At 47.2% G+C, this 12571-nt stretch overlaps 1 protein-coding gene across 3 annotated transcripts in view; it reads right to left on the bottom strand.

The window, feature by feature from the left end:
• srgap1a (SLIT-ROBO Rho GTPase activating protein 1a) overlaps window positions 1–12571 on the bottom strand; it is a 110449-nt gene that overhangs the window by 71898 nt on the left and 25980 nt on the right. For all 3 annotated transcript variants that reach the window (XM_072694558.1, XM_072694559.1, XM_072694560.1), the window contains exon 2: window positions 8768–8963. In XM_072694558.1, coding sequence (XP_072550659.1) covers window positions 8768–8963 — 196 coding nt within the window. The remainder of the gene's footprint in view (window positions 1–8767; window positions 8964–12571) is intronic.

Below are 12571 nucleotides of genomic sequence, written 5' to 3'. Positions count from 1 at the left end.
CGCGGTTGCTAGGATATTGCTATGGTGTTGCTAGGGTGTTGCTACATGGTCAGTGGCATGGGGCATTTTAGTATACCAGGTTTGGGTGGTCGCTATGGTATCCTAGGCAGTTGCTATGTTGTTGCTGGGTGGTTGCTACTGGGTGTTGCTAGAGGCTGCTATGGGATTGATAGGTAGTTGATAGGTGGTTACTATAATGTCACTGGGAGTCTGCTATTGGATGTTGCTAGTGGTTGCTATGGGGTTGATTGGTAGTTGCTATTGGGCGTTGCTAGTGGTTGCTATTGGGTGTTGCTAGCGGTTGCTTTTGGATTGATAGGTAGGTGATAGGTGGTTGCTATAATGTCACTGGGAGTCTGCTTTTGGTTGTTGCTGGGTGGTTGCTATGGGGTTGATTGGTAGTTGCTATTGGGCGTTGCTAGTGGTTGCTATTGGGTGTTGCTAGCGGTTGCTATTGGGTTGATAGGTAGGTGATAGGTGGTTGCTATAATGTCACTGGGAGTCTGCTATTGGGTGTTGCTGGGTGGTTGCAATGGGGTTGATAAGTAGGTGATAGGTGGTTGCTATAATGTTGCTGGGTGGTTGCTATGGGGTGTTGCTAGTGGTTGCTATAGGGTTGATAGGTGGTTGCTATAACGTTGCTGGGTGGTTGATATTGCGTTGATGGGTAGTTGATAGATGGTTGCTATTGGGTCTTGCTGGGTGGTTGCTATGTTGCCGATATGGTATTCCATCACTGTATGACGAATTCGCTCTGCCTGCTAGTGTACCGACGGCTCCAGTGCGGAGAAACCGCTCCTCGGAGTAAACGCAGAGGCTAAAATGCCAGGATTGGAGGATCAGTCATGCCAGACTGGATCAAATGGATAATCTAATTGAGCTAAAAGCCCAGCGAGGCTCGCAATATGAACACTGCATGGCAGGAGGATTTGAGAGTGCAGAGGGAGTTACGGCAGCTCGCGCGTTCCCCGGCACACTGCAGCTCCCATAAATCCTTCTCTAAGACTGCAACCGTCTCCGGAGCACGCAGCCAGTTTTCTTTCCCTTTCATGCAAAGTAATGTATGGAATGCATGAACCGGAGCCCAGCGGGTGCTGCTGGGTGGGCTTCGCTGAACACATGACTGACATGAAATCCTGGCCAACATTTGCCTGTGTGGTTAACGACGCAGGGGCACACGACTCACAGCAAAGCTACCTGCTGCCAACGTGTGACTGGTTTCGAGATCGTCCGATCCCATTTGCCAACACTGCAGGGAAAGAGGGAGGCCTAAGTTCCAGCCAAACGTTGACGGATAATCCTTAATATAATGCCCATAAACAGACATTTGTGTTGCCAAGGCATTTAAGGTCATCTCCACAGGACAGACTTATTACAACCCCTATGTGAAAAAGGAACTGACCCTCAAGCCTATGACACTTCCTATAACTGGAGATCAGTCAGAAATTTGGCCTGGTGGTCTTTGCGAGAATTGCTTTCATTTAGCCACAATGGAGGGCCTTTAAGCACGGACTGCCTGTTGAAGGTGTTCCTACAATATCTTAATAATTCAGTCAGGTCCATTCTGTGGGCAAATTCGTCTAACACTTGAAATCAATGGTCAACAGGTGTGTCCCAATACTTTTGTCTATATAGTGTACCAGAGGCTACGCTGATCAGAGGCAAATGACCTGTAGCGGGACTAGAACGAAAGACAGGGCAGTTCTAAAAGGCACAGCAGGAGCATGTTTTAGTGATCAGTTTCAATGATTCAGCCGCTCTCACGCAAAAACCTTGTATCTTCAAAATGGCAAATTCACAGCACACTTGCTATTCCACGGCTGACTTCATCCCCCCCCGAGCACAATTCCAGTGGCGCTCCTCGAACTACTCCAGAGAGCGGAACTGTGGAGAGCGGGGTCAGGGACAAGCACCCGACAAGCAAAACAATAAGAACAACAGGAAGAGCAGCTACAAAGGCGGCTCATTAGGAACGCATAGCCTGAACCAACACGGACAGGGGGAGGCTGTTCTGCCTCAGAGGAGTCTGAGGCAGCTGCACTCTCTAACGAGGCTACATGCTGCCTCGGTCACACTGCTGTACCCTGGCAGGCCAGGCCAGACCACACAGACCCTCAGTGACCCCAAGAGCCTCAAACCGCTCACAATCGCAGGAAACGACACACTAACCCCTCTCGCACAGACAGCCCAGCTGTGCAGGCCAACACAGAATTCACATGCTAAACTGAGCCAGGGACCCAGACAGACAGTCAATTTTCCACGAAATTCAATCTGGAGACTTCCCAGTTCGTGACTTTCAGGATCTCCACTTTTTGACGTGTGGATATAACCGCAACATGAACAGGTCAAGTTCACAAAACTGGAAAATCAGGCCGATGCTGGAAAGTTTGAAAAGTTGGAAGCAGCCAACTGCCCCTCAGGATCAATAAAAATACCACCCAGCGCTGCACTGTGCCGGGGCTGGGTCTTTCTGGACAGCGACACAATGTAAAATCAACTGACCGGTTAAATGAATAGGCCGAATGTCTGCAGATAAGACTGCAGTATTTTAGGTTCCTATAGCTTAGTGGCTATGAGACTTGGAACTCACTGTTCAGGGAATATGAGCAGAAGGATGAAATTACACACATCTAAAACTGCATCTTTTTGGGTACCCTGCTGAAGTTCCAACCAACCATGACTTAATCCAAGCCTAATGTTCACACAGCCACTAGTCTCAGCTTCAAATGAGCAGAAGACAGAGCATCCGATATTGAATTTCAAGCCAAAACAGCCAAATAAATACAATATATTAATTTTTAATACAGAGAAAATGGGACTCATAACAACTGTGCAAGGCCTGGTAGACCCCCAAAACCGATCCCAGCAGATAGACAGCACTTCCAGCTTTCATCGTAGAAAGACAAGAGGAAATCAAGCTCCACTTTGTCTTCAGATTGGAACCAACGTTCCATCTTTTAAGACTTTAGACTTTGGAAAGGTGGAAATATGGATGTCTGAAATATGTCTTCAGATTTCTCTGCAGGTCTGTTGTCGTTGTAGCGCTGTCCTGCATGTAGAAAACATGGTCTGTGGTTGGTCGATGCGCACGTCATTCAAAATGTTCCTGACCTCTTTGAGAAGCTAAATCAGGACTTGTGAAGTTGTTTAATGGCTGGAACTAAACTCTGCAAGGTGTGCAGATCTCCAGAAGTATGTCCGGATGGCCCTGATGTAAAAAAGGGACAGAACATCAAACGTTCCAACAGCCTTACAAAGTCTAACAAAGACGCACCATCACCATCATTATGAAAAATCATTTTCCTCTGCGCAGATGAAGTTTAGCACCAGCAGAACAGATAGGATCTTTCATTATCTAGCCCATTCGGCAGCTTTCCCCACAGAGCTTCAAAATACACCATCGCTGCTGCCTGCACAAAGACAATCACGACTCAGCAGAAAAAGAGCGAGCCCGTATTTGATATCGACGATCCATTTTCACTCCTGAAGTGAAGAAGGAGGAGGATGAGGAGGAGGAGGAGGGGGAAAAAATCATTCGACTATCAATTCAGATAGCAGGGTGAAGCTTCCAGAGACACTGAGCATTTCAACGAGGGCCAAATGGTCTTCAGTGGCCCTATGTAGAGCGCAGAGTTGGGGACTGGATCATGGAACGGCAGCTTATTCAGGAGCGGTCATGCAGATAAAGACCTTTTAGAGCCTCATCAATGACTGGACAGTATCATGTACTGATATACATCTGTTGCGCCACACCAACCATCTGTATATATCACCACTACCTGCCAGCCAGTGAGCTGCCACACCATGTGGGAGACTGGGGTTCGATTCCCAGTCTGGGTGACTGTGCTGCGCTACACCAATAAGAGTCCTTGGGCAAGACTCCTAACACTACATTGGCCCACCCCTGTAATACAAGTAACCCTGGAAGTCGCTCTGGATAAGAGCGTCAGCTAAATGCCATAAACGTTAATGTAAATATACACTGATCAGCAGAACAGGTGAAGTGACAAACACTGACTATCTTCAAATACAGTGCCATTACTCAAGGGGTGGATATATTAGGCAGCAAGTGAACAGCGTAAGAATCTGAGCCAGTCTAGATCTGTCACAAATGATGTTTTTAGTCGGTGATGTATTGTGATAAATATTGTGTATCGCGAAAAAAAAAAAAACTTGAAATATCGTGATACAGTATTTTTACCATATCGCCCAGCCCTAAGTTCCTACCAAAAGTGCTCCAAGAAACGACAACTGGTGAACCAGCAACAGGACCATGGGCACATAAGGCTCACTGATGGACATGAAGGCCCCATCTCACAACTTACAGGACTTAAAGGCTCTACTGCTAATGTCTTGGTGCCAGATACCACAGCAGGACACCTTTGGAGGTTTTGTGGAGTCCATGCTTTGAATGGTCAGATCTTTCGTGGTGGCACAAAGGGGACAGACCCAATATAAGGCACTAATAGGTACTAATGTTATGGCTAATCGGTGTAAAGTAATATATTGGAGACACAGCTAACGGCACTGGAGCTGTACAAAACACACAGGAGTCTCACAAAACCCCAATATGCAGGTTCTACCAGGCAAACAGACTCCAGTATCTCTGAGAAGGCTCCAGGAGTGGGAGGAACACTTTGGACATGAATCAGATCATTACCATCCGTATCCCAGCATACCTCCCTGAACAAACACAGCCCGATGTGTTAGTTCAGCAAACAGAGACACTGAGCTGGGCTCTTTCTCTGATCACCATGGCCACCACGGTTCCAGTGATCATGTTCAAAGCATATGGAGATGAATCACTGATTGTAAAAGCTCTACTGACCCCACCACTACTTCTCTCAGTGTTATTGTTTGTGTATGTATACACACACACACACACACACACACACACACACACACACACACACACACACACACACACACACACACGTGCAAGATCTCTATCCTCACTACATAAACACAAGGTGTGTATGCCCATATGAGACAAAGTGTGTGACTCCTGAGACAAACTGTTGTTGGTGAGGTGCTCGGCAACTGGACTCAGAGGTCAGCTGATTTCTCCACATCCGCTCCTCCAACTCCTTAAGGAGGCATACAGATGAATGAAACCAGAATGCTTTAAATGACAATATGCGGACAAAAGTATTGGGACACCTGCTCAATCAATGTTTCGTTCAAAATTAAGGGTATTAAAAAAAACCTGGAGTAACTCTCTCTGTGTTAGTGTGGTCAGAATGATCATGATGATCACCACCCCACCTCATCCCAACAGTACTGGATGAAGCACCAATCACCATTCCTGAAAACAGCAGTTCCTCCACTGCTCCACAGCACAATGCTGCTGAAGGGGATGGTGCATGGTGCCAATAGGTTCCTGTTTATCTGCTCCAGAGAGCCCTATTCTTTTGGCAGTACTTCTCTACAGGGACTAGACAAGCTGTGCGTGTGTGTGTTTGCATGATCATTTGCACACCTGTGCCCGTAATTGCAATCGCCGCTACTTAAAGTAACTAAATGCACTCATTAGAAGGGTTGTCCACAAACATTTGGCCATATAGTGTACATGTAATTGAGCTGTCTACAGTTATCCTTGTGCTCCGTCCTCTCGGTATCCTGTGGTTAGCTGGCTGAAGAGCCTGTAGGTGGTCAGCTGGGTTAGCTTTTAGCTTAGCACCCGCTCGGCGTTGCGTTAGCTGTTTGTTAGCCTTTTCAGACGCTCCACAGGCTTTGCTGCGCAAATAACCACCGTCAGCCAATCTGCCCTCTCTGAGCAGCTTAGCATTAGCTTTTAGCCTTGCTTCCATATTCTCCAGAAGCAGTATCTAGCCATTGCGTACAGGCTTTCCTCTAGCGGGCTGGGCGTATGTAAATTTTGGGGGTGTAAATATAACGAATCAAGGGGGTGCAGGGGTTTTGGAATTGGCCAGTTTATCAGCTCTGTTGTGGTTGTGCAGGACTTACTATTGAAGGAGGGACAGCGGTGTTCATCAGGTTAACAAAAAGGGCACCTCTAAAGTCACCTCTTAAGCTCACAGCGTCTTCCCCAGGGCAGTGACCCCTGTCTGCACAGGGTTGTAGCCCAGGGCCCAACAAGAACTGCGTCACCCAGAAAAAATAGCTCTCCACAATTAGCGGAGTAGTCCGCTGTAACATCTTCACTATGAAAGCTTTAAAAAGTGGAGTTTTTAGCTTCGGCTTGGGCACAGAAATACCAGCTAATTACAGTCCAATCTGCACGCTCATTTTAATGCTAATTCACCCTCACCCACAGCAGTGCTAAGCAGATTTTAGCTCTCAAAGCCTGACTTACAGCAGCACTTTCCAGATTTCATAATCTCCAAAAGTCTTTCAGGAGAAAGTGGTGAAACAGGCAAACTTGCTCAGGACGAGGCATTTCACACAGCTGTCTGCTTCACTATTACAACTACCACTGAAAGGTCTGAAATCCATGGTCCTATCAATGAAAAATAAGCTACATGCGATACCATTGCCTTCTGTCCTCCAGCATAACCAAAACAGAGCTGGAAAATGGGCCAATTCCAAAACCCCAAAACTGTTACATCACAGTCTTGACTCGTTAAATTTACACCCCCAAAATTTACCTAAACCTCACACACTAGTAAAAGCCCAAATCAAAGACGGAGACGTCAGGAGAATGTGGTGGTGTTGATACTGGAGAGCAGCTCATCACCTCCAGACCCTGCTAGTTATGGAAATACGGGTTGCTATGGGCACCAGGCCTCACAAATGCCACTTTTCCTGTGCCCGTGTCTACAGAAGGGGAGCTCAAACTCACAAAGCACAAGACATAGCGAAAGCTGGGAAAAGCAAACAAGGATTTGTGCTAGACTAAAAGCTAAAGCTAGCATTTTATCCTCACATCAGATGGAAAAGCACTGGCTTTACTGCTGAGACTCAGTAAGAGAAAGCCAAACCCGGGGAAACTAGTAGGGGCAAGGCTAAAAGCTAACCGGGTACAATTTCTTTAGCTTGCCAACAGCACATTACGGCAAAACAACTTTCCGGTAAGACTCTCATTTCCCGTTTCCCCCCCCGATTCATTCTGAAGTAAAATAACAGGGTGGTAAATAGGCTGGTAATATGGCAACGTCAGTGTTTACACTGCCCGCATAAGCTGGCGTGTAAAACCACACGGCACCGCGGCAGAGCCTTTCGGCTGCTCCAGTTCAGCTCACAGCTGCTAGACTCATCTGGGTCGGCAGCCAGCCGCCCGCTCTATTTACAGAAGCGCAGGGCAAACACTGGACAGATTTTTTCCCTCTTTCCCACCAGTTCAAACATTATGCAAATGTGAGCCTGTGCTTCTGTCCATGTTGCCGGACTCGGGCGGGGTAATGAGACCACAGGCTCGATTTAAATGCGTGTCAACATTCCAGCGGGTCCACCGTCCCGGGCTGGAGCCCACCGCTGCAGCTCCCGTGGAATATGATCAGGGGAGAAAGGAACTGGAGAATTCCAGGATCTTGAGGCACTCCACGGCGTGCAATCCCATTTCAGTACAGTTACAACTGAAGCATTTCTACGGTCATCGTATAATCACTATCGAACCTTGGATCTCGTGCTGAAGCGGCGACTGGACAGGAGAAGGACGAAAGCCATGAACTACCTTAAGTGTATTTTAATGCAATTTTACCATTTATACTGTATGGACAAAAGTATTGGGACACCTGCTTAAAAAGAGTTTATGTCTGTCCAGGGAGGCTTTTGATTGCATTAGCAATGCATCCCCAACTTCCAAGCTCATCCCGAAAGAAGTGTGTGAAGCACCAACCATCACAATTCCAGAGAATGCAGTTCTCCCACTGCTCCACAGCTCAATGCTGGGGGGCTTTATATACCCCTCTATAGCCCACGCCTGGCATTAGGCAGCATGGTGCCAACAGGTTCTTGTTTGTCTGTTCCAGAGAATCCTATTCTATCTAATACTATCCTCTCTAGTATTAGTATTACTTCACGACAGGGACTAGACAACCCATGTGTCAGCAATGGGTACAACTTAAAAAGTAGCTGAATGCATTCATAGGAAGGGGTGTCCATAAACTTTTTGGTCTCCAGAATGCACTACTGACTATGCTACCATCAGTGTCAGCACTAGGAACGTACAGTCCCCAAGATGCCCATTGTTTTAGGCTAAGTGCTTTAGAAAGTAAAGGTAAAGGACGATACCAAAAAGTCAATATGAGAGTCTCTCTGAGACAAGTAAAACCTCCAAAATACAAAGGCCTTTTAAAGAAGGTTGAGGAAAAGCTAAAATATGGATATGGATTCATAGCGTGAGACCAAACAGTCACAGCCTGTCCTCCAAGAATACTGCATTTCAATTCCCCAGCGTTTATTTATTCATAAAGGAATGAATACATTTTTCAAAACGGAGTGAAAACCACTTTTCAAAATCCATTCCAGTCAGCTCAGGCAAGGAAATGAACAGCGTGCCATCCGTATGCAATCTCTGGAGGTGTCATTTCGTTAACGTGTAATAGATGACAAGCAGAATTGTTAGGCTGTGCATCTTTAAATGAACAGTAATAAGCAGAGGAGAGGACTGACAGCAGTACCCCTTCCATTTGAATAAAGTTGGGACAGGATCTGGGACAGGATCCAGAGCACAGATGATCAGTTTCAGTCCTGGAGGGTTGCACAGGTTGGCGATATCTTTGGTGCAGTGAAGTACAGAGCTCACCAAAGTGCCAAGAACGAATGACCCCATCCTACAGTATCTCAAACACACACACACACTTACTTGTATTGTTGGTGGTCTTTGGTGCTCCTGGTCTTGGCCATGAAGCGCTCTGCCAGCTTCTCCAGGTTGCGGGAATACTCCATCTCAATCTCAGACTTCTTCCGGAAAAAGTCCTGGAGGTCCTGCAGGAGCTGGACCCTCATCTCCGTCTGCTGCTCCAGACATTTCTGTTGCTCCACCAGCTGAGCTCGAATCTCTGCAATCACACACACACACACACACCAAAACAAACAGGTCAGTCCAAACTGTACAGCCCAGACCAGTAGGCTTGGCTCTTCACAGAGGTAGCAGGCTCTACAGGCAGAGCGCGTCCCCCTGTAGAGGCTGCCCTCGTCTCCAGTACCAACATGACCAGACAGAAGCACAGTTAGCCAGAGCTCTCTGAACGAACCTTTCTGTACCTCCAGCTACCACCAACTCCAAACTTACCTGTCACAAATGGAGCTCTTTAAGCTTACGGAGACCTCAGTGCTGTGCACTGAACTCTACACACTAAAAGCACTTCCACCCACAGTTCCCCTCGGAGAGGCCCGCCATGTTTAATGTTTAACGCTCAGAGGAACGGGACGGAGAGAAGGACTCCCCTGGAACAGTGAGGGTCTTAAAATGCTCATTTCTGCCCCCCAAAATGACTAAACGCTAAATTTAGAAGCGCCGACAACTGCGAGGGGTTAACCCTGGAACTGCCATGAGCTTTCTAATATATGTCATACTGGTGCAAGACACAGCATGACATCAGCAAACACATGAGCTGCATTGCAAGGTTTTCTTCTTCAGAGTTGAGTAGGTCCTCCTCATGCTGCTAAAACACCACTGACCTGTCAATATACGGACTCCACCAGACCTCCGAAGGTGTCCTCTTGTATCTGGCATCAAAACATCACAGCAGCAGACCCTTTAAGTTCTGGAAACTGTGAGGTGAAGCCTCCTATGGTTCCAGACCCTGTCGCCAGTTCACTGGTTGTCCTTCTCTGGAGCACTTTGGGTAGGCACTGGCCAATGCATATTGGGAAAACCCAACCAGACCTGCCTTTTTCTGGAGATGCTCTGACCCAGTGGTCCAGCCATCGCAATTTAGCCCCCAAAGTGGCTCAGATCCTTATGCTTGCGGGTGTCTAGGGTCTCGCTAGGCTAACTCCACTATTACAGAGAGACTAAACTGGGAATTCTTTAACGTATTTAGACATGATCCAAACGCTTGCCACTCAAAAGACCATTTCTCACACTTTGCAGGAACAGAAATTGTCCATTTCACGCTTTAATAAGCTCCACTGAGAGGCCACAAGCTTCTAGAGGGCATTGCTGGACCATCCAAATTAAGACTCAACAACAGAACCAATAAGAACCAGACCTATTGAAACCAAACGCCCAACCCTACAGTCTGCAACCTGTTGAAAATGTCTGGGAACCAAGAAACTCAAGAAGGATAACATGATACAGATGAGGGTAGATTGGCGGTATTTGATATAAGGCCTCCAAAAGCCTGGAATTTGAACGAGGACTGAACAAAAAGAGTGGATGTAAGGCTCAACGGCCACTCAAATTACCAAGCTCTTAAGGTACAGGGTAGCACTGACCCTTTGATCTAAACGCTGGCCAGATGTCTTTCCTCGTGGTCCTACGTGGTCCCACAAAGCTGGCGTAATAAGGGACAGACGAACAACACATTTGATTCAAATAAGGGTAAAAACAGGTACACCAGCACTACCCAAGTGGGCCGGCATGACGAAGTTTACGTTTGTCAAGTCGAAGCAAGCTCTGTATCTCCACTTCAAAGTGCTGGTGTAAAGTTTGCTCTCGACGCTCTTTCTTCATCACCTCTTGGTATCAAGTGACCCTCTTACGATTACAAAGAAAATTCCTCAACCTGTGAGGTCATCTGTATGGTAAACATCTGTGCACTGCCATAGTGCTCCAGGGCGTGTGTATGTGTGCGTTTGTGTGTGTGTATGTGTTTGTGTGTGTGTGCGCGCATGATCAAAGCCCCCTGTGATCCACTTCAAACAGAGACACAGATGAGAACACCTGTGCTCCAGTCTAATCCCACACAAACAAGACCTGGAAGAAGTCAACCGCAGTGCTGCAGCGCAGGCTAATCAGCCGCTCAGCCTCCGTCTCTACAGTTAGCAATCAGAGCTCCACAGACGAGCTCCACACAAGATGATGGCTGACGAGTGCCCTGAGGAGAGGGATGGGGTGGAATGGGGCGAGCGAATCGGCTGTCACATTTCGGAGATAATGGGCGGAATTGCGAGAACCATCCACTAAAGCTGCGTCCATTTCGTAGACACCAAGTTAGCATCGGATGCTACAACAAAAAAAGGCCTTTGGTTCTGCTGAATGCTGGCCGGCTTTTCCCTTTGAAGACCAGGCTAAACAAAGGGGAATCTTGAAGCTAGCCCTTTCATCCTGGGAAATGGGGCCAGAGTGGCCACTCGACTGTTCCTCTGATGCCAGATTTGTTGAATATTAAAAAAGTGCCACGTCAGGAGGTCCTCAAATCCAGACCTTCAATCCAGCATCATTCCTGGATTTTGTTCTTGCTGGTAGTTACGGGAACAGTTCATGTAATTGATTGGCCATGTTATGTCACATCTACCAAGCATTACAAAGTCCAGGACTATAGGCCCACCATTACTTACCAATCACAAAGAAGCTAGGATCCAGCTCCGACCCTTTGTTTTTACCACTTTTTTACTGTGTTCTAGTAGAGAGCCCATCCGGGCTATTAATAACAGGGTTGTGGGTTCGATACCCAGGCTCAGCAAGCTGCCACTGTTGGGCCCTTAAGCAAGGCCCTTCACCCTCTCTGCTCTCCATGAGCTGGAGTTGGCTACCCACCATTCTGGGCATGTGTGTACGCTCACTGTTCACTACCACAGATGGGTAAAATGTGGAGGACCCATTTCGCTGTACATAATATAGTGACAAATATGTGCACCTTTATTATTTATTATTTTACTAAAATGGACTAAAGTCCAGATTTGAAGACCTCCACAAGCTTCTAGTGAAGTTCTCCATTCCAGCTAGTACACGAAGCACTGCCGTTTGGGACCAGAAACACCCTCTTATCCATAGGGTCTAGAAGGCCTGCTTCTGGACAGTTATGTGGGCCATACTGTAGTCCATTCCCTTATGATTAAGAGGCTCATCAGAGGAACCTGAAATAGCAGCAGCTGTCAGTAGAGCACCAGTAATGTAGAGGGCTGTCCAGCACTGAACCATCATCTGCTGAATAAGTGCATGGGAATACAGCCCACATCGAGGCTATTAAGACAACCAGGCTCATAGGTAATCCCTTGCAAATCTGCTCACAAGAACCTTTCAAGTACCAGGTCCATGTGCTGGTTCCTAGGGCAAAAGGTGTTGTAGAGCTACACAACCACCAACACCAACGACCTGTTGACCTGCCGCTCTTCTCTGCTCCACTTCAAGGTTCTGGGATCACGGTGATGGTCACTGTCCAAAAAGCTGTAACACTTGCTGAGGGCCACCCTCAATGTACTTCCGAGCTGAAATGAAGATTGATCGATTGTGAGTCTCCGCTTGGGTTTCCTCCAGGTACTCCAGTTTCCCCTCACATCCCCCTGAGATACGAGTGTGTGAGTGAATGTGTGCATGTGCTACACTACAATGGACTGGATCCCTGTCCAGGGGGTCTTTTTGCCTTGCGTCCAATGATTCTGGGTAGGCTCTGGACCCAAAAGAAAAGGATGACTGGATGGATGGATGATTGACAGTCTAGGTGTACATCAACTTATCATCCCTAATAATACAATATGAGAATATAGATGGGCCTGGGAA

This window comes from Salminus brasiliensis, chromosome 13 (assembly GCF_030463535.1).
Source record: "Salminus brasiliensis chromosome 13, fSalBra1.hap2, whole genome shotgun sequence".
NCBI classification, from domain to species: Eukaryota; Metazoa; Chordata; class Actinopteri; order Characiformes; family Bryconidae; genus Salminus; species Salminus brasiliensis.
Note: the sequence above shows the minus strand (reverse complement) of the source record. Positions and strands in the feature narration are given on the sequence as shown.